Below are 27,107 nucleotides of genomic sequence, written 5' to 3'. Positions count from 1 at the left end.
ATACCCAGACCCCCGCCAAGTGACCCACATGCTGAAGGTTCCTCCCTCTGGGCTTTTCTCCAGACTGAACCTCAGGAATGTCCCAGGGTCGAGAATCCACAAGTACTGAAACACTCTGTCGGTGGTGACGGTTCAGAGTCGCTTCATGCCAGACGAGCTCCAGGCTAAGATCTTTGTCTCGGAGGCTCCCGTCTTCCCTGGGCAGGAGACAAGCTGGACCCACGTGGCACGTCAGGGGCTCTGTGTAGCTGGTTGTTATCTGTGTTGTGCAGGTGTTGAAGGGAACTCAAGAGAGGACACACTTGCCCGCAGAGGGGAGTAGCTGGGGATGGCCGCTTAGACCGAACCCCAGAGACAAGGGCCCAGGTACAGAGGCCAGAAGCGTTTGCCTCCAGATTCCTAAGTGCCTCTGAGAATCATGGGAGTTGGGGTCTCACAAAGCTGTTATTTCTGAAATAATGATGATGTTCACACAGGCCAGGACTGGGTCAGAATGATGGGATGTGAGGAGGCACATGCAGGGAGTAGGTGGGGGGGTGGTTCCCAAAATTTTCATGCTGGAAATCTTTCTTTTGCCCAGTTCAAATCCCTAAGTCATCACAACTATCCAGTAAGTGGTTAAATCCTTTCCACTGACAAAGCCGTATTACTTACTTTTTTAAAGCACCCTTTGATTAATTAAGTTCTTACAACTTGAGATCATTCATAGATCAAATGGACCCTCGCTGCTCCTGACAGCCCTGGTGAGCTGGCCCCCAGGTGCCTGAGGCAGGATATCCTCACGTACCCTCCCAGGGGTCAGCGGGGTGATGTGAGGGGCCAGGGTCCCTGCCACCCAACTGACCCCTGGAGGGCTGGGTGGGCTGGAGGACCTTTCAAAGGTAAATTTCCCCCCACACTGAGGTGTCCCGATAGTCAGTATTTGGTCATCTTTGAATTTGCTTCATGAATCAGGATGGACCAGATGGAAAGAGGGCTCAACTGGTGGCCGTTCCACACAGTAAGCTCAAAGTTTTCACCTCCGGTGACCGAGGATAACGGCGTCCCAGGTGACTCCATGGTAAAGAGCACACCTGCCAGTGCAGGAGGCGAGGGTTCGATCCCTGAGTAGGGAAGATCCCCTGGAGGACGGCATGACGACCCCCTCCAGTGTTCTTGCCTGGAGAATCCCACAGACAGGGGCGCCTGGGGGGCACAATCCGTGGAGCCGCAGTCAGACACGACCTCACGCACGCGAGGACCTGGAGCCGCGGCGGGAAGGCCACCTTGCGTGGCGCCCTTCTCCTGGCCCCCGCCGACCCGCCTGTAACCCTGTGTGTGTCCACAGTCCTCGGCAAGATCCGGAGTGCCGTGGGGAGCGCCCAGCTGCTGATGTCCCAGAAGTTCCAGCAGTTTTACTGGCTCTGCCAGCAGAACATGGTGAGTGCCCCCTTGAGACCCTCGGGCGTGGGTCAGCAGGCCAGGCGTCCACTCTCTCCGCCCTCACCTCTGCCCTGTCCGCTGTGAAGGACCGCTGCGGGAGCAAGCCTGGTGAAGGATGGGGACGCGCACAGCTCCGGAGGCCAAAGCAGGAGGCCTCGGCTGTGGGCGAGGGAGGGGCGTGGTGGGCAGAGGGCAGCGGGCTCCCAGCCATTAGAGTGTCCTTGGCCACCAGCCTGCCCCTCGGGACCCCGGGCAGGGGGACAGGTGTGCATTATGTCGTGGGGATGACACAGTGACGGGGGCACCAGGAAGTGGCTCCTGCAGAAACACACGAGCAACCACACTGAGAGAGGCCAGCAGGGGATTCCAGGGGCAGTCTCGGCTTTACGTCATAGTCAGGACTGAGCCGAAATACCAGGGACCAAGCTAGGAAACACGGTTGCCACTAAACTTGGTTCTGATCTTCCTGAAAATCAAAGGGAATATATACATACATTATATACACATATATATATTCTAACATGAATACTTACATATATAAATATTCAGTTCAGTTCAGTTCAGTCACTCAGTCATGTCCAACTCTTTTTGACCCCATGAATCGCAGCACGCCAGGCCTCCCTGTCCATCACCAACTCCCAGAGTTCACTCAGACTCACGTCCATCGAGTCAGTGATGCCATCCAGCCGTCTCATCCTCTGGCATCCCCTTCTCCTCCTGCCCCCAATCCCTCCCAGCATCAGGGTCTTTTCCAGTGAGTCAGCTCTTCGCATGAGGTGGCCAAAGTGTCAGAGTTTCAGCCTCAGCATGAGTCCTTCCAGTGAACACCCAGGACTGATATCCTTTAGGATGGACTGATTGGATCTCCTTGCAGTCCAAGGGACTCTCAAGAGTCTTCTCTAGCACCACAGTTCAAAAGCATCAATTCTTCAGCACTCAGCTTTCTTCACAGTCCAACTCTCACATCCATACATGACCACTGGAAAAACCACAGCCTTGACTAGATGGACCTTTGTTGGCAAAGTAATGTCTCTGCTTTTCAATATGCTATCTAGGTTGGTCATAACTTTTCTTCCAAGGAGTAAGTGTCTTTTAATTTCATGGCTGCAATCACCATCTGCAGTGATTTTGGAGCACAAAAAAGTAAAGTCTGACACTGTTTCCACTGTTTCCCCATCTATTTGCCATGAAGTGATGGGACCGGATGCCATGATCTTCGTTTTCTGAATGTTGAGCTTTAAGCCAACTTTTTCACTCTCCTTTTTCACTTTAATCAAAAGGCTCTTTAGTTCTTCTTCACTTTCTGCCATAAGGGTGGTGTCATCTGCATATCTGAGGTTATTGATATTTCTCCCGGAAATCTTGATTCCAGCGTGTGCTTCTTCCAGCCCAGCGTTTCTCACGATGTACTCTGCGTATAAGTTAAATAAGCAGGGTGACAATATGCAGCCTTGATGTACTCCTTTTCCTATTTGCAACCAGTCTGTTGTTCCATGTCCAGTTCTAACTGTTGCTTCCTGACCTGCATACAGATTTCTCAAGAGGCAGGTCAGGTGGTCTGGTATTCCCATCTCTTTCAGAATTTTCCACAGTTTATTGTGATCCACACAGTCAAAGGCTTTGGCATAGTCAATAAAGTCAATAGATGTTTTTTCTGGAACTCTCTTGCTTTTTCCAAGATCCAGCGGATGTTGGCAATTTGATCTGTGGTTCCTCTGCCTTTTCTAAAACCAGCTTGAACATCAGTAAGTTCACAGTTCACATATTACTGAAGCCTGGCTTGGAGAATTTTGAGCATTACTTCTACTAGCGTGTGAGGTGAGTGCAATTGTGCGGTAGTTTGAGCATTCTTTGGCATTGCCTTTCCTTGGGATTGGAATGAAAACTGACCTGTTCCAGTCCTGTGGCCACTGCTGAGTTTTCCAAATTTGCTGGCATATTGAGTGCAGCACTTTCACAGCATCATCTTTCAGGCTTTGAAATAGCTCCACTGGAATTCCATCACCTCCACTAGCTTTGTTCGTAGTGATGCTTTCTAAGGCCCATTTGACTTCACATTCCAGGATGTCTGGCTCTAGATGAGTGATCACACCATCATGATTATCTGGGTCGTGAAGATCTTTTTTGTACAGTTCTTCTGTGTATTCTTGCCACCTCTTAATATCTTCTGCTTCTGTTAGGTCCAGACCATTTCTGTCCTTTATCGAGTCCATCTTTGCATGAAATGTTCCCTCTAATTTTCTTGAAGAGATTGCTAGTCTTTCCCATTCTGTTCTTTTCCTCTATTTCTTTGCATTGATCGCTGAAGACGGCTTTCTTATCTCTTCTTGCTATTCTTTGGAACTCTGCATTCAGATGCTTATAGCTTCCCTTTTCTCCTTTGCTTTTCGCCTCTCTTCTTTTCACAGCTATTTGGAAGGCCTCCTCAGACAGCCATTTTGCTTTTTTGCATTTCTTTTCCATGGGGATGGTCTTGATCCCTGTCTCCTGTACAATGTCACGAGCCTCCATCCATAGATCATCAGGCACTCGGTCTATCAATAAATATAAATATGTATCATTACACACATACTTTTCCTTATCTGACCAAAGAAAGTACTCACTGATATTATTTTGGAGAAACAATAATTATTTGGAGAAAGTCATTGAAGAGTAATAGCTCAATGGTATTCACACTACTTTACAACCTCTTTTATGTATTTTTATTTATAATCCATACACTGACCTCTTTCAGACCACACATCTTCATTAACACACAAGCATCAGTTCACGGTGTCTCGACCTTGTTTTGCTCTGTTCTTAAGTTCACATGGAGGCCTGTGGGTTTGCAGCATGTTCTTCCACATGGAGGCAGCCTAGCACGTCAGAGTTGCCAATTCATCCCTTTTCATCAGGATCATTAAAGAGAATGTTTTCTCCAATATTTTCCATTAATCCCATTCAAGTTCATCATGAGATTTAAAGCATTAGCACCTGGCCGCCTATGCCGTGAAGTTACAATCAACATTTAAGAGTGGGGAACAGGCAGGCTTAGGGTCCCTCAAAGGAACATGCAGTTGTAGAAACACTCGGCTCTCCCGTCCCCCAGGCGTGTCCTACCCCCTGCCCCAGCCCCAGCCCCACCCCATCGCCATCTCTGAGGACTGACCAAGGCCACCAGGGGGCGTGGTCCCTGTTCTGCTGAGCCGATGGGAGGGTTGTCCGCGTCTTCAGGAACCTCCGTGCAGCACAGTAATGGTCTTCCAGCTGTGAGCAATGCAGTCTTCTCTGCCAGATGCAGCTGGGGTATTAGACCTGAGAATTATCCAGCTTCACATCCTTGACACCTCTTACACACGTCAGATTGCACTTTGTGTTCATAAGAGGTCTGGCGTGACCGCTTCCTTTTCGTGCGCTCTCCATTGGACCAAAAGCCCCAGAGCACTTGGAGGAGGTTGCTGGGCTCTGGGCGGACCGTCAGCAGAGGGGCTGAAAGTGCCGGCGGGGCCCTGCTCATAAAAACCACACTGTCCTCGTTGGCAGCCCTAGTTCTAAGACAAAGGAATGGCCCCAGGGAGTGAGTCAGACCCACTGGCTGTTGAGGATGGACTCTGGGAAGGGCCTGCCCTTGACACTAGCAGGTGGACCCCTGTGGCCATAGGGCCGGTGGCCCAGCACCCCCGGAGCTGGAAGAGATGGAGTCACACACAGACCACTGATCTAACGCTGCACTTGAACGAGACCATGGTCTCTCCTCAGCCCTTCTCAGGACACACAGCTCCCAGAGAATGTTCTAGAACACAGAGCATCTGAGCCCACGTCCCAGGACCTCCCATGCTGGGGCCAGGTAGCACCTTGGGACCCTGCGTGCAGTCAACAGGGATGGACAGCTCTGCACACTTGCTGGGGGAGGGGACTGGCCTGGCCCACCTTGATGTGACAGATGGGGCCTACAAACAGACCAGGGTGTGGGAGTGTCCAAGGACACAGATATAGCCACGCCTCCCAGAAAGGAGCAGAGGACCCAGAGCAAGGCCCTGACTGTGCTGGGGTCCACCATGCCCATGGCCTCTGCCCCCCAGAGCCCAGAGCAGAGGCCTAGTGACCCCGGAGTTCACTCTTGGGCAACGTGATCCTCAGACATGAGCAGGCCCTTCACACCTGCCCCTTGGTGGGGGGTGGGGGGGAGGGGAGGAGGGGTCGCTGTGCCAGCTACATCCTCCAGGAGGAGGACACGCGGCTCAGGACCCACTGTCAGGGGGAGGAGCACCCTGCCAGCCCCAGCCGTCCAAGGAGCCCCTGTTGGTCCCCCCGAACCCCATCACCTGCAAGGCACAGCTCAGAGCAAGGCCTTCACTGTTTTCCTTTATAAGCGGCAGCTGAGCTCAAACTCAGGCGAGTGCGTGACAGGCCAGGTCTGGTGACCTGACGAACCCTCCCACACCTGACCCTGACATGACCCTGACCCAACCCTGAGCCTGAGCCTGACCCTGTATCTGACCCTGACCCTGACATGACCCTGCACCTCGCCCTGACCCTGTACGCGACCCCATCCAACCCTGACCTTGTGCGCGACCCTGCACCCGCCCATCCGGCTCTTCGGTCTGCACACCAGGTCGCCCCTGGTGGCTCAGTGGAGAATGGTCCTCACACAGTAAACAACTGCCCGGGGTTGCACTTCTCTCTCTGAGCAGAAAATGAGGGCTTTGTGTGCGAGTGGCTCGGATGGCTGTTCTGACCCCCTCCCAGCAGGTCAGCACAGCTGCCGTCTGGTTGTGTTGGGCAGGTGGACAGGGCCCAGAGAGTGGCCTGGTGGGTGTGGGCATAGGACTAGGACTGGACGTCTGTGTCCCCAGCATTCGCACGTCGAGTCCTGGCCCCGGTGGGGGTGACAGGAGGGGGCTGTGGGGGGAAGCTCCGTGAATGGGCCAGCGCCCTGATAAGCGCATGCAGGAGCGAGCCTGCCCTGGGGCCGCATCCACCCGTGGCTGCCCGTGTGCCACTTGTGGCGTCAGCTGTCCTCCTAGGGCAGGAACCTGACCTGCCAAGCCCTCCCTCCAAGCCAGGGCAACGGCACCCATGGTGCACACGTGGGGTGTCTCTGACCTTCAGAAGCAGGGCTGAGACCCCTCAGAGGACAGAAGGAAACAGGCCCCACCTCCCCAGAGCCCCTCACCACCAGCACCACCACAGACCCTGCCCAGGAACCCCACAGGCGCCCAGAACCAGAGGGCCTCAGCTGCGAGAACTGTCGAGGCATCAAAACCTTAACAGGCGCCACCATCCCCAGGTTCTAAGAAAGCATTTCCTCCCAGCTGTGTTGAGATATAAGTGTAGGAGTGCAGCACCGTGATCTGACTGGTATCATGAAGTGACTGGCCCCTTAATCTTAGGGAGCATCCATCACATCTGTGGGCACACAAAGAAGCAGAAAAAGGTAATTTTCCTTGTGATGAGAGCCTTCAGGATTTGCTGTCTTAGCAGCTTTCGTGTGTGAGGACAGCAATGCTGACTGTATTTACCATGCTGTACCTCACATTCTTAGCATTGGTTTATCCTGTTATTGGAAGTTCGTGCCTTTGGCGACCTTCATCGCATTCCCCCTCCTCCCCCACCCCACCCCTACCTCTAGTAACCACAAATCTGGTCCCTTTTTCTATGAGTGTGCTTTTGTGTTTTTTGAAATGCAGCACCATGTTAGTTCCTGATACACAGCATAGTGATCTGATGTTGCAAACTGATCAACATGATAAGTCTGGTTAGAACATGTCACCGTACAAAGAGGCTACACAATTACTCCTGCATTCCCCACACTGTAAGTTTCATTCCCAGGACTCCCTTATTTTGCAGCTGGCAGTCCGTACCTCCTTATCCTGAACTCGCTTCTCACCCCCATCCCCAGTCCCCTCTGACACACCTGTTTGTATCTGACTCTGTTTCCATCTTGTTACATTTGTTCATTTGTTTTCATTTTTAGGTTCAACATACAAGTGAAGTCATACAGCATTTGTCTTCTTCTGTCTGACTTACATGTTATCGCAGGTTTCAAGATTGCATTCTTTGTTACACTCGAGTAGTATTTCACTATATATAGCATGACATCCTCTCTGCTGAAGGACACTTCGGCTGCTTCCACGTCTTGGCGATTGTAGATAGTTTGGCAGTGAATGTGGAGGTGCGTGTGTCTGTTTGAATTAATCTTGTCGTTTTCTTCGCATAATACCCAGGAGGGCACCCCTGGGTCATGTGCTAGCTGCATGTTGAGTTTGTGAGGCTACTCCATACTGTTCTCCATAATACCCAGGAGGGCACCCCTGGGTCATGTGCTAGCTGCATGTTGAGTTTGTGAGGCTACTCCATACTGTTCTCCATAGCACCAGTCTGTGTTCCCACCAGGAGCACACAAGGGCTGCCTTCTCTCTGCATCCTCGAAACCTCGCTACTTCCTGTCTGATGATGGCCACTGGGACAGGTGCAAGGTGATACCTCACTGTGGTTTTGCTGTGCATTTCTCTGCTGATTAGTGATGCCGAGCATCTTTTCATGTGCCCAATGGCCATCTGTATGTCTTTCCTGGAAGACATATCCTCTGCCCATTTTTCAGCCATGTTCATAGATGTTTATTCAGCCACTGTAGATTCACAGCAAAACTGGGTGAAAAATACAGAAAAAATGCCATGTACTCCCTGTTGCCACACACCAGCCCCACCACTATGCGTCCGTGGTTTCCATGGCTCACTCTTGGTGTTGGACAGTCTGTGGATTTAGACAAATATATGACATGTGTCCACCGGGACAGTGACATGCAGAGCGGTCTCACGGTCCCGAGAATCCTCTGTGCTCCCCCTGGTCACCCCTTGTCTTCCCTCAGCCCCCAGCCACCTCTCATCTTTTTACTGTCTCCATAGATGTGCCCTTTCCAGCATGTCCTACCGTTGGAATCACACAGAACACAGACTTTTCAGATTTGTTGTTGTTCAATTGCTCAGTCATGTCCAACTCTTAGAGACCCCACAGACTGCAGCACACCAGGCTTCCCTGTCCTTCACCATTTCCCAGAGCTTGCTCAAACTCATGTCCATTGAGTTGGTGATGCTATCCAATCATCTCATCCTCTGTCGGCCCCTTCTCCTTCTGCCCTCAATCTTTCCCAGCATCAGGGTCTTTTCTAATGAGTTGGCTCTTCACATCAGGTGGCCAGAGTATTGGAGCTTCAGCTTCAGCATCAGTCCTTCCAATGAATATTCAGGACTGATTTCCTTTAGGAAGGACTGGTTTGATCTCCTCACAGTCCAAGGGACTCTCAAGAGTTCTCCATCACCACAGTTCAAAAGCATCAATTCTTCAGCGCTCAGCTTTCTTTATGGTCCAACTCTCACATCCATACATGACTACTGGAAAAACCATAACTTTCACTAGATGGACCTTTGTTGGCAAAGTAATGCCTCTGCTTTTTAATATGCTATATAGGTTAGTCATAGCTTTTCTTTCAAGGAGCAAGGGCCTTGTAATTTCAAGGCTGTAGCCACCATCTGCAGTGATTTTGGCGCCCCCCAAAATAAAGTCTGTCACTGTTTCCCTTGTTTCCCCATCTATTTGCCATGAAGTGATGGGACCAGATGCCATGATCTTAGTTTTTTGAATGTTGAGTTTTAAACCAGCTTTTTCACTCTCACCTTTCACTTTCATCAAGAGGCTCTTTAGTTCCTCTTCACTTTCTGCCATAAGGGTGGTGTTGTCTGCATATCTGAGGTTATTGATATTTCCCCTGACAATCTTGATTCCAGCCCAGCATTTCTCTTAATGTATTCTGCATTTAAGTTAAATAAGCAGGGTGACAATATACAGCCTTGATGTACTCCTTTCCTGACTTTTGAACCAGACTGTTATTCCATGCCCACTTCTAACTGTTGCTTCCTGACCTGCATACAGGTTTCTCAGGAGGCAGGTCAGGTGTCATGGTATTCCCATCTCTTGAAGAATTTTCCAGTTTGTTGTGATCCACACAGTCAAAGACTTTGGCATAGTCAATGAAGCAGATGTTCTTCTGGAATTCTCTTGTTTTCTCTATGATCCAGTGGGTGTTGTCAATTTGATCTCTGCTTCCTCTTCCTTTTCTAAATCCACCTTGAACATGTAGAAGTTCTGGGTTCACATATTGTTGAAACCTAACTTGGAGAATTTTGAGAATTACTTTGCTAGCATGTGCAGTTGTGTGGTAGTATGAACATTCTTTGACATTGCCCTTTTTGGGGATTGGAATGAAAACTGACATTTTCTAGACCTGTAGCCACTGCTGAGTTTTCCAAATTTGCTGACATAGTGAGTGCAACACTTTCACAGCATCATATTTTAGGATTTGAAATAGCTCAGCTGAAATTCCATCACAGATTTTTTTAACTGTCAGCAAACACTCATGTAAACTGTCACTAGATCCTCATGGGCCCTCAGGAGCATGTGCACCCAATTCTGAATTACGGAGGCTTCTCCCAGACCCGCTTCATTGGGAAGAGCAGCCCCTGGCCCAGCCCCGCCCGGAGGTCTCCGCGGCTCTAACTGTGCATGTGTCCAGCAGGACCCCAGCGCTATGCCCAGGCCCACTTCCCAGGATCTGGCCGGCTACTGGGACATGCTGCAGCTGTCCGTTCAGGACGTCAGCATGAAGTTCGACGAGTTGCACCAGCTGAAACTCAGTGACTGGAAGGTGGTCGAGTCTCCGGAGAGGAAGGTAAGCCCCTGCTGCATCCCCACACAGAGCCCACCGCCCCCGTCCCTGCCCACACTCCCTGCACGTGCTCCAAGTGCCACGTTAGCATGCGTGTCTCAGTGTGCAGTTAACAGGGCAGGATCTGATATCACACCTAGACCCATGTGTGCACAGCCAGGCTGGTGCTGGAGTCATCAGCACATATAGGAAGTCCCTTTCTTGCTGACAATTCCAAGAAGACACCAACAGAACCCAAGTGTGAATTCGAAGTCGCATTTCCTGTCATGCCCCGTCCTCTGAATTATTCCCATCGCCGCCACCCTCTGTGTGGACTGCACTGTGGTGGTTCCCACAGGAGGCTTCAGGTTGCTTACAGTGATGCCTGTGAAGACGAGAAACACTGTTAACTTTACTGAACAGTTCAAGGATGTACACTTCCTATAGAGCGGGCCCTGAGATAGGTTGAAAATGCCCATTAAGTTTGACGTGTGATTTCAGCTTTTCCCTTTAGGTATCATCTTCTCTAGGGCTGAGAAATAAGTGTGAATTAGCTATAAGGACATTGACTTCCTGACGCATCTTACAGAAGTTCTCCAGAATCATAATCTGATTTTCTTAGACAGACATTATCAATCAAAATAACAAAGACAATTGATCTGAGATACTTTGGGACACGGGAGTAGCCGAGGGTGTACATCTAGATAATTAGCACACAAACCATCATCATCCTTTTTCCCTAAAACATGCCTCCTGCGGTCCAGGCTGGAGACCATCGCTTGATCGCAGGTGCTGATGAAGCCCTTGTCATCGCAGACGGGGGCGGAGGGGCGTGCAAACAACCAGGTTGTGCGTGAGCAACTCCAGGAGGTCTATGGTTTGGTCATGAATGAAGGCAATCATAAGTAATGATTCCCAGTGAAAAAGTTATTCTAGGAAACCACTAAAAATCCAACTTTTAAACTAGCCTGAAGATACGTAAAAGCCTTTCCCATTTTCCATTCTTCTGTACCTGACCGCTAATATCACCCTCGACCCAGCTCTATGTAGCGGGTAGTCCTCAGAGTGAACATGGTGTCCTGCGGCACCCTGTCCAGGAGGCGAGCAGCCCTGGAACGCAGCCTGAGCTCGGCGTCCTGACCCCGGGGCCCAGATCCTTGCAGATCTGCGGGGCCACCGCCCCACCCCCCGCCACAGGACGGCTGTGAGCCTGTGCAGACTCACAGTGTGAGTGGAGGCTCCCACAAGGGCTGGTTTCACTGCTGCGTGTTTCAGAGGCCCCGAAGGCGTGCAAAGAGACAAGTACAGTCCCCCACTCAGGGCAGGAGTTACATTCTGGAATAGCTGGAAGTCTTGACAAAGTAATTACCCCGAATGACCCCTGCCATCAAGTCGGGAAGGACACTGCTTCTGGCCCTAAGAACACAGTTCCAAACACCGAGGTTATCTTCCTGCCAAAAACAGTAGGACAGACGTCTGGTTCTGCCGTGTGTCCACTGAACCCGCCATGGTGGCCAGGCCTGGGCACTTTGGTGCCTTCGGGTCCTTTTGGAGGCTGAAAGGGAAAGGACAGATGAAGGTTTCCCCCAGCAGCTGGGCATGTGCTCAGAAAAGGCCACGCCCCTTTCCAGCAAGGACCCGTCCCTCCCGCCTGGGCAGGTCTGGTGTGTGATCCCTGCCAAGCAGACAGAGGGCGCCAGGCGGGACGCAGGCCTCTCTCGTGGCCGGGGCGCTTGCCAGCTCCCCGTGTTCCTTTGCTGCGGAACTGGGCAGTCTCTCTCTCTCTGGAAAAGGCGTGCTCGGATCTTGGGGCTGTGGTTGGAGAACACGAGCTGAGAGTCAGAGCCAGTTATTCACATCCGATTCCCATGCAAGTGAAAAGCCGTAGGTAGTTAATGTCGAGGGGTCCGAGGCCCGTGGCAGAGGACTTGAGGTAGTTTCCATGTCCTTGGACCTTGCAGTCTGTTGAATAGATTAGAGTTTCCAGCTGTCAGGGGCCGTCGTGAAGGCCCCCGTGAAGGTGAGCGGGTGTGCGTTTGTAAGGGAGCGTTCACCCAGCCCCGGGGTCAGAATGGTGCCACGACCAAGACCGAGGCCCAGGTTCACGTGCCCAGAAGCTTCCTGCCCGGGGAACCGGGCGGCACTGCAGGCCCGGCGGGCAGGGCACAGCCCCGTGGGGGTGGGAGGGGGTAGGTGGTGGGGAGGGCCAGGCTGCTCTGACCCCCACTCTTGACTTGTGATGCTTTTCAGGAAGAAAGAAAGGTCCCCCCTCCAATACCAAAGAAGCCCCCCAGAGGGAAACTCCCCATCACCAGAGAGAAGTCTCTGGACCTGCCGGACAGACAGCGGCAGGAGGCGCGGAGGCGGCTGGCAGCGGCCAAGAGGGCGGCGTCCTTCCGCCAGAGCTCAGCCAGCGAGCGGGCCGACAGCATCGAGATCTACATCCCCGAGGCCCAGACGCGGCTCTAGGGCGGGGCCGCGCCCCGCCCCGCGGAGCCTTAGCCGCCGAGCGCCACCTCCCAGTCACTCCCCTCTCATTCCTCCAGCGAGTCCGCCCCGCCTTCATGTTTGTGCCATAAACACCCTGGAGCGCCCAGGACGTCCGAGCTCACGGCCACAGCGACTTCTCCCAGGCAGCCCGGATGCCCACCCCCGGGGCCGGAGCGGCGTGGGGACCCCTGACGCACCCCTCTTCCCAGAGGGGGTCGAGGAAACCGCTCGAGATGGAACCCAGTTCACACTTTGTTATTTATATTTTTATAAAATCGTGTGATATTAGAGGCGAGAATAACAAACAACTGTGAAAGGGTGTGTCTCAGCACTCTCAAGGCATTAGATACCCCAAGAGAAGGTGCTACAGCTTGAGCGCAGCGAAGGAAGACCCCCACCCCGCGGCCTGGGGTCCCTGTGCCCTGAACCCGGCGACCCTTCACCTGGTTCCTGCGCCAAGTCCGTGGTGATAAGGAGTCGTCTCTGCAGCCACCAAGCTCCCCGCCTCGCGCTTCTCTGGAAACCTGGGGTGGAAGTTCCGCCCCCCCCCCCCCCAAACTCAGCACAGCATCTCCACAGCCAGAAGTCAGCTGAGTGTCCGTCCACACAGGGAGAGACAGACGGAAACAGAGAGTCTTAAGAGAGGCCGACTCTTCTGTAGCAGGGGGTAGAAAGAGAACACAGTTGTCCTTAATCAGATAAAAGAGTCGTTTATTTTTTAGCCCTTTGTAACTTAAACTATCACCCACGGTTCTGTCTTTAAGTTTCACCCTTTATGCTCCATGTGATTTTTTTTTATAGATGTATATATATTCTCAAATGCTCTATCAGTTGACTTTCCAGGGTATCCTTTAAAAAAAACAAAACAAAAAAAAATTTGCTTGTTTAAAATGACAGTTGTGATGCTGTAAAAAGTTTAAGAAATATGAATGTGTGTGGTAAGTATATCTCAGTTTAAATGGTAAAGAAGAAATGTGGTTTACATTGTATTTTTCCAGAATTCTTTTGTTCTATGCAGTACAGCTGAAGTCCAGAATATATTTCTTGCCTGTTTTTGACATGACAAAAAAAAAAAAAAGGTCACATTGTGCTTTCCAGCTGTGGACTTTCAGAAAAGTAATTCGTTTTCGTGATTCTGATTGGCACAGAGAAAAATAGGAAGGTCTCTAATGGAAGGTTTCCCATTCATCTCGTTAAATTTAGATGCCGGGACCATTGTTCCAACTGGATGGTTGTGTGTCTGTTGAGACACCACCTCAAAGGAAGCGCCCATGGATTACCCACTTGACCCCAGACTAGAGTCCTCGCTGTGACTCCAGGTGAAAGCAGGGGCCACAGCGTTTCCACGGGCCGCTGTGTGCCCCTCAGTCCTGGGAGTGCAGGCCCCCAGCCCAGCAGCACAGACCCCTCTCCATAGCACTTTGTTTTCCTGTTTGACTCGCACTTTAAGACGCACCACCCTCCACGCCTCTGGCGTGAGAGTCCGGGTGAGGTCCTTGCACAGCCAGGCGCCTGCCGCCTGCTGCGTTTCTTTTCCTCATAGTCCACATTCCACGAAGCATGGGGTTCATAGGAGCACAGGTGATAGCAAAGCATGTTTAGCTTCACAGTTTTACTTTTTTAAAGCTGAGTAGTTAAGAAGTCCCTGTAAGAACAAAACCCTGTAAATGGAACCTCATATCTGGTATATATTTTACCAAACAGCCTTAAAATATATTTGGAAGCAAAAATCAGTACGAATGTATATCCTTGAAAAATGCAAAAAAAAAAAAAATCCCTGAAATATTCTTCTATAAATGAGCCCTATTTCCCCAGAGTATTCTAAGCATTTTTTTCTACCTAAATAAATACTTAAATCCTGAGTAGTATACAATAAAGATGCTTCTTCCTATATTTAGTATACTCTGTTAAAGACAAATGTATTTGCAAGCATTGGCATTTTAGACTTTAAACATGATGTGTTATTAAGACGAACAGCCCTCTAGAAATAACCACAGGAAATTGGGTGTGACTCCCCAACAAGGGGAGATGTAAAATGCATACGTGCTTGCAGCCGGGTTTTATCTCATTTCCTTGAACTTGTACAAAATGGCTGTCAACCAACTATAAAATTAGACAACAATGATTCTAGATCCCAGATTCTCTGATCCCTTCTTAAAAGTACTCACTGAATTTGGATTAATGTTTTTATGTTTTGTATATTCATATTTTTATCTTAAAACCCCCCAAACTCTTGACCTGAACCATCCATAGGTGAGCAGATTCACCTAAACTAAATTTGCATCGGTTGTTGGTTGGAGGTGGGGAGCGTGTACGAGCCCTATTTGATCCATATTGTTCCAAAGAAGGTTGTGGGAGGTGGGGGCGGTGTGCGTGCAGCGGTGTCTGATAGAGTGCCACCGTGTGTGCAACATGACCAAGTGCAATACAGCCGTTCTCGTGGTGACATCCCGTCATGAAAGGCAGACGATAAGCCATGTTTACACGTTGTACATGTAAAGAGAAATAAAACTGTTTATACTACTTGTGTTCCTGCATCACACGAGCTGTTACAGCCACACCTGCGGGCACAGAGCACACAGCTACCCGCGATCAATTTTGTCATGTCGTGGGTGCAGTTCATCAAAAGACGATCTTCAGGCTTGATAATATGGTTGAAAACAATAACACACTGCATTCTAGGAGCATCTGTGATGGAAAGGAAGTGCCACGTTGTCTGTGATCACACACTTCCCTTCCCTGGAGATACGGCCCGTGACCATCATAACCAGGTGCCCTTTAGAATCATTTTCCTCACAACCAACACATGGATGTTGCTGTGCTGATGGCCCTACGTGACTTTCCAAATCAGAACACAAGTATGATAAACAGGGTCCTTCTTAGTGTTTAAGAAAACCCAGAAAAGGCAAGTCTCACTTGTTCACAAGTGTGCTTTCAATGTGATTCATCTCATACATCTTCACTGGTTATAGTTATCTTTAACGTGAGAGCAGTTGCTAGTGACAGTTGTTCCCACTGTTTCTCAGCAAATCGATGGGACCATCCTAGAATGAGGGATGAAGAGTTGAACTGTGGTATGATACCAAAATATTTCATTTTTGTTTGAAAGGAAATGTTGTTGATGTTTTCACCTCAAGGTTGATACTAAAGATGTCCAGCATTAAATAGGGAAGTGTGTGATTGGAAAAAAATATCAGGCTACATTGACGATTCCCTCTTTAAAGAAAAATAACCACCAAGTCAGTGGCCTTGCAAGGAGAGACTGTCCCTGCTGATGCCTACAGATAGAAGTGGCTACATTTATGGCCAGAAGACAGCACGATCCAGGGCCCACAGATGTGGGGCTGGTATGTTTCTTTTGGGGGTCTGTGTTCCTGTTCACCTTTCCCAAGTCTGTGTGGGGCAGCCACCTCTCCATCACCTTCACTGGAAGATCCCACATTGCACTTTCATGCAGGTCTTCAGCCAGGTCCAGGATGGACTTTTCTGGAAAGAAAAGGCATGGCGCAGGCATCCAGTCCAAGTGCCTGCGGGGGCACCAAGGACAGCTGTTCAGAGCAGCTGCCTGGTTCGGGCCGAAGCATCCGGTGGTGCAGAGGAAGCAGGAGAAAGGGGAAGGCCCTGCGAGAAACCCTCTGCCGTCGGCAGTACCTGGGTCCAGTTACGGGGACTGCGAGCACCCCGAGGAGCGACCCGGGAGACCCAGCCGAGGCTTGAGATGCTTTGGCTGGAGAGCCTCAGCTCCTCCAGAGTCCTGTCCACTCCCGAAGGCCCCAGTGCACGTCTGGAATCAGTCGCCAGCTCCCAGTCCAGGGGAATGGAGGCCCTGCAAACCTTTGCCATGGGGCAGGGACGTGTCCCACCGAGGGTGCAGAAAGGCAGCCCTGATGGCTCAGCCTGTGGAGGGCGTGGGACGTGGGCCTCCTGCCCTTCTAAGAAGCGGCACCTTCCTGCCATGCCCCCCAACGTCAACCAGATGGCTCCACACACACCTTTAATCCCACGTGTTTCTCGGGCACCTCCTTTCTTCTCAAAGCCTGAACTGCTGATTTTTTTTTTTTTTAATTGCATATTTAACATACGAATCAGTTGGAGACACTGGTTTTCAAACACCCGCCGCTTGGGACACCTTGAGATTCTCCTTTGTTTTTATCTGCATATTTGTTTACACTTGTTTGAAAGTTTTGGTAGAAGACACTGTTCCAAAATTTGGAAATAAAATAGAAAACCTCAAGTATAAGTGACCAAGACTACAGCTGCTGCTGGTTAGCAGGAACATTTTCACCACCGGGGCTAGAGCAACGGGTGCGGCCCTGTCAGCATCCCCTGCGCTGTTTGTCACCCACCCGTGGCACCGGGTCACATCAGAGCCCTGTGCCTTCACAGCAAGAGCTCCACCTTGTCACTTTACCCCACTGACAATTGCAATAAATGAGGGCAGTGGACATGATGCTGGGGAAGGTGCGCTTTCATGCTTAGGGAAGTGCCCTTTAGCACAGAGTGGCTGCAGAGGGCCCTGCAGTCGAGAAAGACACCCTGGAATCTCCAGTCGGCTGGCCGAGCAGCCTGGCTTCTGTTCCTGCGTCATCCACAACTTGTCTTGACCCCATGTTCCCGTCTCTCCTGTTCCTGTCATCCTCACTGACATTCTGCGAAAGACTGACGCCCCTGACATCTTCTGAGCTCCCTGGAGTCAGGCTGTGAAAGTGTCCTCATTCTTGATAAAGCGGGTCCCGCCTGCTCTGTGTGGGGTGCCTGTGGAGTCCAGTCAGATCCTGAGTCCCAGCCTCGGCGGTCCCCTCCCAGGAAGGCCATCTGGGCCCAGCACGAGGCTATCACGAGCTTCTTGAGGGCCCAGAAGCGGAGTGAGCACTGAGGGGACCTTTCTCTGTCTTCTCGGGCTTTGACAGCAAGTGTTTTTGAATGTTTCCCTGAACAAGGACCAGGTACTCCCCAGAATGAGACCGTGTTGTCACCATTGCTTGGGCACACCTGCATCTTAGGGAAAATGACAAGATCTTAACTGAAACAGGAAAGTGACAAAGAAAAAACCATTTGGAAGCAGAAAACAGCATGTGGGACCGTGCCAGGGACGCTGGAGGCTGGTGAGGGCGCCACCCCCTCGCCTGGCCTTGGCCGTGCGTCCTGACCCCTCTGTACCTCAGAGAAGGCCGGGTGGTCCGGGAGAACTCTCCGAGCAGCTGCCACTTTTTCATCCTTTCAGCATCGAGAAATTCCCGTGATTTTCCCGGTTGCTGTCCTAACCCTGGCATTCTGATCCAGCATTAAAAAGAATTATTTCAAGTTTCAATCTAAACTCTTGAAGCTGACTTCCTTGCAGAGGAAAGTTAGTTACCTACCACAACACCACTTTTTAAAAGATTTTGTATACACACACACAGAAATAACAGGGGTTTACCTCCCTACTTTCTTAGATTTTATGTGACTCTTCATTATGGGTGCTTATTCTGAACCTGAAAGCCTTGGAAACACGAGCTTTCACGTCCTCGGTGATAAAGGACCGGGCTCTGCAGCGTGTGTACACGGTTCCGTCTCTCCAGCAGACGAGATGAGAGGTCAGTCTGTGCTGGCAACCGGGAAGCAGGGACCCCCGAGGCTGTCTGTGATGCCGCCTTCTGGAGGCCACGCACCTGCTCTTCGGTTACCCCTCTCCCCGCCCCCCACGGCCCAGCCCATTGCTTTGCCATGACCACATCACTTTAAAGGGCTCAGCACGTCCGTCTCTCTCCCTTCACTTCACACCTGGTTTACCAAATTCAAAAAGTTTCCCCTCGCCAGTAGTGAACCCCAGGCTACTTTCGAACTCTGATTTCCAAATGCTGTCTCCTCCGTACGGGTCCTCCCTGCCTGGAGAGCAGTCTACACGCCCACCCCCCACGTCACATGCCAAAATACCCAGCTGTGGCCTAAGGACTAAAGGAAATGCCTCCTACAGAAATTCAAGGGATGTTAGAACCAGGAAACTAGCTGTTTTAGTTAACGTTTTAAAAAAAAGTATATATATATATATATATAGATGATATATATACATATGGAATCATATCAACCACAGAGCGCCAAATATTCTACATCTGTACAGAATCATTCTTCCCTGGAATTAAACTATTTTAGGAATTCTCCTTCTCCGTGCTTTTCTGGTTCTTTTGATAAGTCCTCTTCAGGAGCATGCAGGACGCGTGCTCTCGATGTCCAGGGAGCTGTCCACACCACACTCTCTTCCTTCTTGTGGATAAGCTCTGATCAGATGTTGGTCATCACTTCAGGGCATTGACGGATGGTGTTCCTTGGGTTCTTTTCTCTCCTGACTCTTTTTTCACGCTTTCCTAGCTTCTTCCAGGATAATGCCTCTCTCATCTGATTTCGGTACTGCTGATGCTCACCTCCTGTAAATAGTTCCGCAATTAAATTTTTCGAGAAAAGAAATGTTTACTTTTCATTGGAGTGAATCCTCGTGTGGTTTTTAAACTCAGAATCTTTATATAGACCAAAGAGTTTTATCCAGAAAACTGCCCCCTTCCCCTCAGGATATATATTTCCTTGTTGGAACAGCGTCGTCTCCTCTATCTGCTAAAAAAAATTGGACGTTTATTAAGGCGACAGGTTTCAAATGTACGCGAAAATGGCTCAGATTAAAATGAGTTTCAAACGAATCAATCTGGCGGTACTTGGTCGGTGCTCGTCTTAGGTTCCCTGGAGGGGCAGGAGCAGCGGCGGCCAGGGCGCGGGAGGGTCCGCGGCTCAGCGCGCGGGGCCGAGGCCCGGAGGGCGGCTCCTCGCCGTCAGCGCTGCGACCGTACATTCACCTGCCGGCCCCCAGAGCCCCCCCCGGCGCCACCGGCCCGCGGGCCCCCGGGAGCCCGACAGCGCTGCCCGAGCCTCCCTGGCCTCCCGCCGTCCTCCCCGCGTCCCCAGGTGAGTCCGCGAGGCGGGTGGAGCGCCTCCGGCCGGATGCGCAGATGGCAGGTTGTGCCGGGAGGGGGTGTGGTGAGAACCCCTGCGGTTCGGGGGTTCTGGGCTAGGGGATGACGGACAAGCTGACCCTTTACGGATCCCTGCAGTAGGTCATTGCAGAGCACGGTGGAGTTCCCTGTGCCAGACGGTAGGTCCTTCTTACTTACCTTTTTAAATAGTAGTGTGCATATATCAATTCCAGTCTCCCAGTTTGCCCCTCCCCGCTTATGTCCCTGGTAACCATGTTTGTTTTCTCCATCTGTGACTCTGTTTCTGTTTTGTAAATAAGTTCTTTTCTACCATTTTCTTAGATTCCACATACAAGCAGTGTCCCAGGACAGTTGCCTGTCTGACCTCACTCAGTATGGCAATCTCTAGGAGCATCCACGTTGCTGCAGGTGGCCTTACATTGTTCTTTTAATGACTGAGTGATGTCACATTGTACCATATCTTACTTACCCATTTGTCTGTTGATAGACATTTAGACTGCTTCCATGTCTTGGCTATTTTAATAGTGCTGCAGTGAACATTGGGTTACATGTATATTTTCAAATTATGGTTTTCTCTGGATATTTGTCCAGGAGTGGGATTGCTAGGTCATATGGTAGTTCAATTTTTAGTTTTTAAAGGCGCCTCCATACTGTTCTCCATAGTAGCTGTACCAATTTACATTCCTTTCAACAGTGCAGGAGGGTTCGCTTTATTACACACCCTCTCCAACGTTGTTTATTGAATTTTTGATGCTGGCTATTCTGTCAGGTGTGAGGTTATACCTCATTGTGGTTTTGATTTGCATTTCTCTGATAAATTAGTGATGCTGAGCATCTTTTCATGTGCTTTTTAGTCCTCCTTATGTCTTCTTTGGAGAAATCTCTATTTCCATCTTCTGCCCACTTTTTTGATTTTTTTTTTTTTTTTTTTGAGCTGCATGAGCTGTCGGTATATTCTGGAGATTAATCTCCTGTTGGTCACTTTGTTTGCAAATATTTTCTCCCAACCCCATTCTGTGGGCTGTCTTTTTGTTTTATGACTTCCTTGGCTGTTAAGCTTTAAAGTTTACTTAGGTCCCGTGTGTTCATTTTGTTCATTTTCATTACTGTAGGAAGTGGGTCAAAAAAGGTACTGCTGCTATTTATGTTACAGATGTTCTGCCTATACTTTCCTCTAAGAGATTTATAGTGTTTGGTCTTGCATTTAGGTGTTTAATGCATTTTGAGTTTGTTTTTGTGTGTGGCATTAGGTAATGTTCTATTAATAATTTCATTCTTTTACATGTAGCTGTGCAGTTTTCCCTACACCACTTACTGAAGAGATGGTCTCTGCTCCATTGTGTCTTTTCACCTCCTTTGTCACAGATAATATCATCACCCTTTCTTTCTAACACACCTAAGCAAAAAGAAAGCTTTATACATTTTTCTTTTTTAATCCTATAATCCTTCCACGAAAGCTTTCATTCACTTGGCATGTCATTGAAAACTTTAGGCTTTAGCCACATATGGTTTAGCAGTTTTCCCAGGGCTCAATAAAAGTGTATGGCAAGCTGTACGGCATTCATTTTCGATGTGTTGATTACTGGTTCATCAGTTGTGACAGTGTACCATGTCCATGAGGTTGTGAGCAGCTGGGGAGCTGGGAGGAGCAGCGAAAAGCTACACGTGAGCTTCTTACTTTAAACTCCACTCTATTTTTCTGTGAACCAAAATGTTTCCAAAAATAGCCTATGAACTAAAACATGAAGGCAGGCTGCTGCTGCTGCTGCTGCTAAGTCGCTTCAGTCATGTCCGACTCTGTGCGACCCCTGAGACGGCAGCCCACCAGGCTCCCCCGTCCCTGGGATTCTCCAGGCAAGAACACTGGAGTGGGTTACCATTTCCTTCTCCAATGCATGAAAGTGAAAAGTGAAAGTGAAGTCACTCAGTCGTGTCCGACTCTTCGAGACCCCATGGACTGCAGCCTACCAGGCTCCTCCATCCATGGGATTTTTCCAGGCAAGATCACTGGAGTGGGTTGCCATTGCCTTCTCCAATGAAGGCAGGAAGCAATGACAAAAAGTCAGATGCCACAGTTTGGATGTTTTCAGCTTGTTTTCCATTATTTGAAGTTTTAAATGAGTTGCCTTGTGAAAAGTAGGACTTTGGAAAATTTTCTGCACCTTTATTTTTGTTTAGTGAGCTCTTAAGTTATCATCCCTTAATATGTTCAGATAATTGTAACTTGCTTTGTAATTAAAGTGAAAAGCAGACAAAGATGCTGTGTCAGGAAAGAAGCGAAGGTTTGCGAAGCTTCAAGCTGTGGCCCCAGACAAGTAACACCCCTCGAGTTCCTAGGAGTGCTCCCTAGACCTGTGGCGCTTTAGAATCCACTGATGGATTTCCCCCAAACAGTTAGAGTCCAGGGCCCATGAAAATCCATTTCCAAACCGTCTCATTACACTGCTATGGTCTTCTACGATTGAGTGTGAAAAATTCAATTTTATATCCACAGCAAGCTGTGCAAAGCTGTGATTCAGTGACAATGCAGAGCACGTTCAAAACACAGGGACTTCGTCCCCAGGGTCCAGCCTGGTGACAGACACCCCTGTGCTGAGAAACCCCCAGGGGCCTCCCTCTCCAGCCCAGGTCCTCTGGCCCCTTCCCCCTCCACCCCGCCAGGCTCTCCACACGCAGCCCCCGCAGGAAGCCCCCAGCCTGCTTGGGAGCTGGAGTCCTTCCTGCCCTTGTCAACACCACATTTCTGCCCTGGGCACCGAGCTGGAGATCCGATTAAAAGAGAGAAAGTCATGGACCTGGCCCTTGTGCTCAACTGCAGGCCATGGATTTTCCTTTACTTTGCCTATAGGCTGGCAGCTAGCCTGTTGCTGGTTCGGTGGTGCTGGTCAAATGCGAGGCTTCTAGGTTAGAAAAGCCCATTACTCCCACACAGGAGATGCGTGGGCACTGGGGTGCGGCTCCGTCACCACCTTCTGCAGGGCTGTGCAGGGCTGATGGTGGAGGCTGTGTGTGCTGTGCTGGCTGCATAGCTGGGGACAGTGAGTGAGGGGCCTGGGCTCCATCAACAGCTCAGGAGTGAAGCCCTGGGCAAGTAGGAGCACCTGCCTCGCCCTGGAGACCGTGGACAGCGGGCCGGGCCCTGAGTGATGGCCCCGGAAACGGCAGTGGGCATCATTGTCTTGGCATACCCGACACGGGGAAGGCAGGGGCATGGCTGGTCCCCAGGGTGCCTTCACAGCTTTCAGTATTGTTTTGAAACAAGACACTCAGGGTACATGCTGAGGTCATTTAGCAACAGGGTTTTTTTTTTTTGCTCTGGTTATTCCATTTCCTTTTTTCTGTGTCAAACCACACTTTTCCCCGTGAGTTCCTTCCTGTGGTCACAGACAAGATCAAGTCTCCTGGGCCACGTGATCTGAGCCGCAGGGGAGTCTGGACCCTGCCTGGTCCACTGGCCAAGCCAGCAAGGCCCCCCACCCCCTGCACCACGCAGCTGAGAGAGCGCCCGGGATGGATACCCTGTGTTTGCAGGTGACTTTCCTGAACCAGCATTAGAATCTCATTGTCAGGGGTCTCTGACCTTCTGTGGTCCCCTTCCCCAAATTCTCCACCTCCAGCCTTTCTAGGTGATCCTTCGCTCACTACGGCTATTGGATATTGTAATTCTGTAAAATCTTAGGGGAAAATTCAAATGTTTAGCTCTAGTAAGAGCTTCTCTGATAGCTCAATTGGTAAGGAATCTGCCTGCAATGCAGGAGACCCCAGCTCGATTCCTGGGTCAGAAAGATCCACTGGAGAAGGTCGACTACCCACTCCAGTCTTCTTGGGCTTCCCTGGTGACTCAGCCGGTAAAGAATCAGCCTGCAATGCGGGAAACCTGGGTTCGATCCCTAGGTTGGGAAGATCCCCTGGAGAAGGGAAAGGCTACCCACTCCAGTATTCTGGCCTGGAGAATTCCATGGACTATATAGTCCATGGGGTCGCAAAGAGTTGGATATGACTTGAGCGACTTTCACTTCACTTCAGTAAAAGCTTGTTTTAACTGTACTCAAAGAAGAAAGCAGTTTTGTAAGATATTAAACCACAGAAAGTTGTAGAACCTCCCGCAGCCCTCACCCCACAGCAGCTTCCCCAGGAAATAGTGTCAGGTCGTCTTCACTTGAAACGGGACGATGAGGCATCCAGGGCTGAGACAGGGGCCTGGTGTTGGAGCTTAGCCGTTGCCTGCACGGCTGTGCCCACATCCAAGGCTGTGCCCTCCATGATAACCACGAAGAGACAGGACAGGCACCTTCATTTGAATTAAGTAGCCGAGGCCCAGCAAGTCTGCTTTGCATATTCATGCATAAGGAGCTGCCCGGGGCCAGCAACTTGAGCAACAACTCGTCACAGTAGAGAGGGCTACAGGGGTATTTTTGGCTGCAGGCAGATGGAACTGGAGTCACCAGATCATAATGATGCAAAGAACTGACTGATTGGAAAAGACCCTGATGCTGGGGAAGACTGAAGGCAGGAAAGGGGGACGACAGAAGGTGAGATGGTTGGGTGGCATCACTGACTCAATAAACATGAGTTTGAGCAGACTCTGGGAGTTGGTGAAGGACAAGGAGGCCTGGCATGCTGCAGTCCTTGGGGTTGCAAAGAGTCAGGCTCAACTGAGCAATGAATGAACAAAAAAGGTGAAGAGCATTGCAATTCGAGAATAGTCCGCCAGAGGGCAGTAGCCCCCTACCCAGGGCTCAGCTGTAAACACAGGTTAATCTGATCTTTAAATTAAACACGGGAAGCCAGGGTCATTTTTATATTGATCTTTGTTCAAGGATGTTGAATAAACAGGGATTGGTAAAACAGTGTTATACTTCAACATGTAAACAGTTTGAGACAAGCTGTCACAAAGTTACTGTCACCCTGGAAGCAGGAAATGAGGTTTATATTCTGTAACCAGCAGTTGTCTGATCTAACGGGAGAAGTGAATCCCATGTTGGATTAGCAAGGACATCCGTAGCTTTGGGTTACATATTTAAGATTTAATTCTTGTTTTAACTCAAACTATTTTATTCTTTCAAGTTCACATTTATGTTTCAAATGTCTTAGCCATTCTACACATCAGGAAAGAAAAGGAAATAGAGAAAGAGGGGGTGATTTAGGCACAAAATGGGAAAAGTAATGAGAACCCCAGTCCTGCCGCACCATAGCCCACGCTGGTCTCGGGGCAGGAGGGTAACAGGGACCTTTTCTCCTAATGCAGTTGCTTTGTTCCTGTAGAAGCGGAAAGATCAAAGCTCTTGAGGGATTGTGCTGGGCCTTCAAGTAAGGTGACAGAGCTGAGGGAGGCCCCTGCAGGTGCTCAGCACACCCCCACAGCTGGTCCTGAAGCCTCTCCCCCCAAAACCACCTCCTCCACCATCTGAGAGCCTGCACACACGTGTGCGCACACAGACACACACCCCACACCCCCTCCCCCAGGGCTCTGACAGTGCAACCAGGACTGAATTGTTACTGACGACTGACTTGCTACTCACACATCTCTAGTCAGTTTGAAGCAAGTGTACAAAGTAATGTCCAATTCACCATTCTAAACACAAAACCTATGCTCTATTCACTGTCTGATTTAGAGGCGGCTTACCAAAAACAAAAAACCCCCGAAACCCAGCCCCTGACTGGATTCAAAGGATTTGCCCAACCCACACGCCAGCCAAGAGTTAAAGAAAATACACCCAGCTCCTCAAATCGTCTCTGCAGTATCTTTCGGTGCAATAATCAGCATCCAGTTAAAAACCTGTTGGCAGAGATAATAACAGGAAAAAGTACCAAAACCCAGGAGATAAGAACAGACGCTAGAAACAGTTCCATGGGAATTCCAGAAGTCAGAGTTAGGACACATGTTCCCTAAAAATACACGTGATTCTGTGTTCAGAGCAGATGGAACCTCACTAGAGAAGTGAAAATCATATATATGGAACTCGAAATTCTAGAAAGAAAACATGTAATGACCCAAACTGAGAACTCGAAGCAGATCACACGTTACAGAGGAGAGGAATTTATAGAAAGGGAGACGCGAGAAAAGAGGATGTGGGGCAGAGAGGAGAGCAGATTGAACCCTCCCAGAACTGGGGTCCCTCGAGAAGAGGCAAAAACGACTCCGCAGAAGCCAATCGAAGATGTGGAGCTTCAGGAAGCGCCTGGGGCGAGGAGCCTGTGAATGCGGAGCAGCAGCAGGCTCCCTGCAGGACCCCAGGGCGCAGAGCTGCCGCTGCTGGGGTCGGTGCCAACAGAGAAGGCGGGAGCAGAAGGTACTGGGGGGCCCAGGAGGGGCCCGCTAACGTGCTTCCTGTCCCCCCACCCCAAGGCCGGCTCTTCAGGGGGAGCTGGGGGTGTCCCTGCTGGAGGTGAGCCACCGGCCCCCAGCAGGCCTGCGCGCCCCTGGGCGGGGGCGGGTGGGGGAGGCTTTCCAAACACTGGCCTTGCCTTGCTGCCTCCTGCTCCCGGGCCCCACCCCCGCCCCGCCGCGCCCCGCACAGCGGTCTTGCTGGCGCTTCCCTCTGGGGTGCGGAGCTCGTGCACCCAGCAGTTTGATCACAAAGCAAAACTACTTTAAGGTTCCCTGTTTGCCAGGGGCTGAGGTTGGGGGGAAGTGAGTGTTTCAACGGGGGAGAGGGTCCGTTTGGGAAGATGGAAAGTTCTGGGGATGAGGCTGGTGATGGATGGCACGTGGGAGGGGCGCGCCATGGGAGAAGATGCAGAGATGGGATGGGGTGTGCGGAACTTTGTGAGGAGCCCAGGCCGCAGGAAGGCGGGTCGGTGAGCAATCAGATGCCCGTTCTGACAGCCCGCCCAGGGAGAGAAATGCAGGGTGACCTGTGAGCGCAAAGGCTCTCTCTAAAGCCTCAGGAGAAAACATCTCCGGGAAAACCAAACGTCTGCACGGCCGGAGCCTGGCACAGGAGGTGCCCAGTATCCTGGATGAAGCGCTGGTTCTCGAGGTGGTCCAAGGGCGGATGGGAAAGGATGTCCAGACGCAGGGCCTTGCAGATGGGAGTGAGTTTACTCGGAACAGAGAGCAGAGATAGTGTGGGGGCTGCAGGCACAGGGGGCTGACCCACTGAAGGGCCAGGGGGAGGCCCAGGTTCCTGGATTGGTAGCCTATTTCTGTAGCCTCAACACAAAGAAAATTCCTGCTTAAGGATAGCGTTTCTTTCATATGTATGGAACTATCTGGGGCCACTCCTGCTTTCTTTATTGTTCACATGCTAATCCCCTGCTTACCAGAAGAGAAGGCAGATGGGGGAATGGCTGTCTCACTTCCTCCCAGCTTCTCAGTGCTTACTGGGCAGAAGGTAGCTGATGGCTCCCAAGGAGCTGGCTTGCTTTCATCTGGGCTCAGAAATTTGCATTTGGAAGAGGCATGTTTACTGGTAGAGCATAGAGCAGAAAATATTTCATTTCACATTCCCTCCCCATGGTCGGAAATTCGACCACATTGGGAGACATTTCATGACCACTGTTTGTTTTTATCCCAGGGCACTGGGAGGCTCCTCCCAGATCAGGCG

The 27,107-nt window shown here is 50.5% G+C and overlaps 1 protein-coding gene across 1 annotated transcript in view; it reads left to right on the top strand.

The window, feature by feature from the left end:
* Positions 1-12,574, top strand: part of DLGAP2 (DLG associated protein 2) — a gene marked incomplete at its 5' end in the record, with an annotated part of 465,714 nt that extends 453,140 nt beyond the window's left edge. Inside the window, 3 exons of the mRNA XM_068969930.1 lie at positions 1,328-1,419; positions 9,977-10,129; positions 12,356-12,574. Coding sequence (XP_068826031.1) covers positions 1,328-1,419; positions 9,977-10,129; positions 12,356-12,574 — 464 coding nt within the window. The remainder of the gene's footprint in view (positions 1-1,327; positions 1,420-9,976; positions 10,130-12,355) is intronic.
* Positions 12,575-27,107: the final 14,533 nt, after the last annotated feature.

The sequence above is a fragment of the Capricornis sumatraensis genome, chromosome 4, assembly GCF_032405125.1.
Source record: "Capricornis sumatraensis isolate serow.1 chromosome 4, serow.2, whole genome shotgun sequence".
Taxonomy (NCBI): domain Eukaryota; kingdom Metazoa; phylum Chordata; class Mammalia; order Artiodactyla; family Bovidae; genus Capricornis; species Capricornis sumatraensis.
The sequence above is the reverse complement of the archived record's forward strand: the minus strand, read 5'-3'. Positions and strand labels throughout refer to the sequence as shown.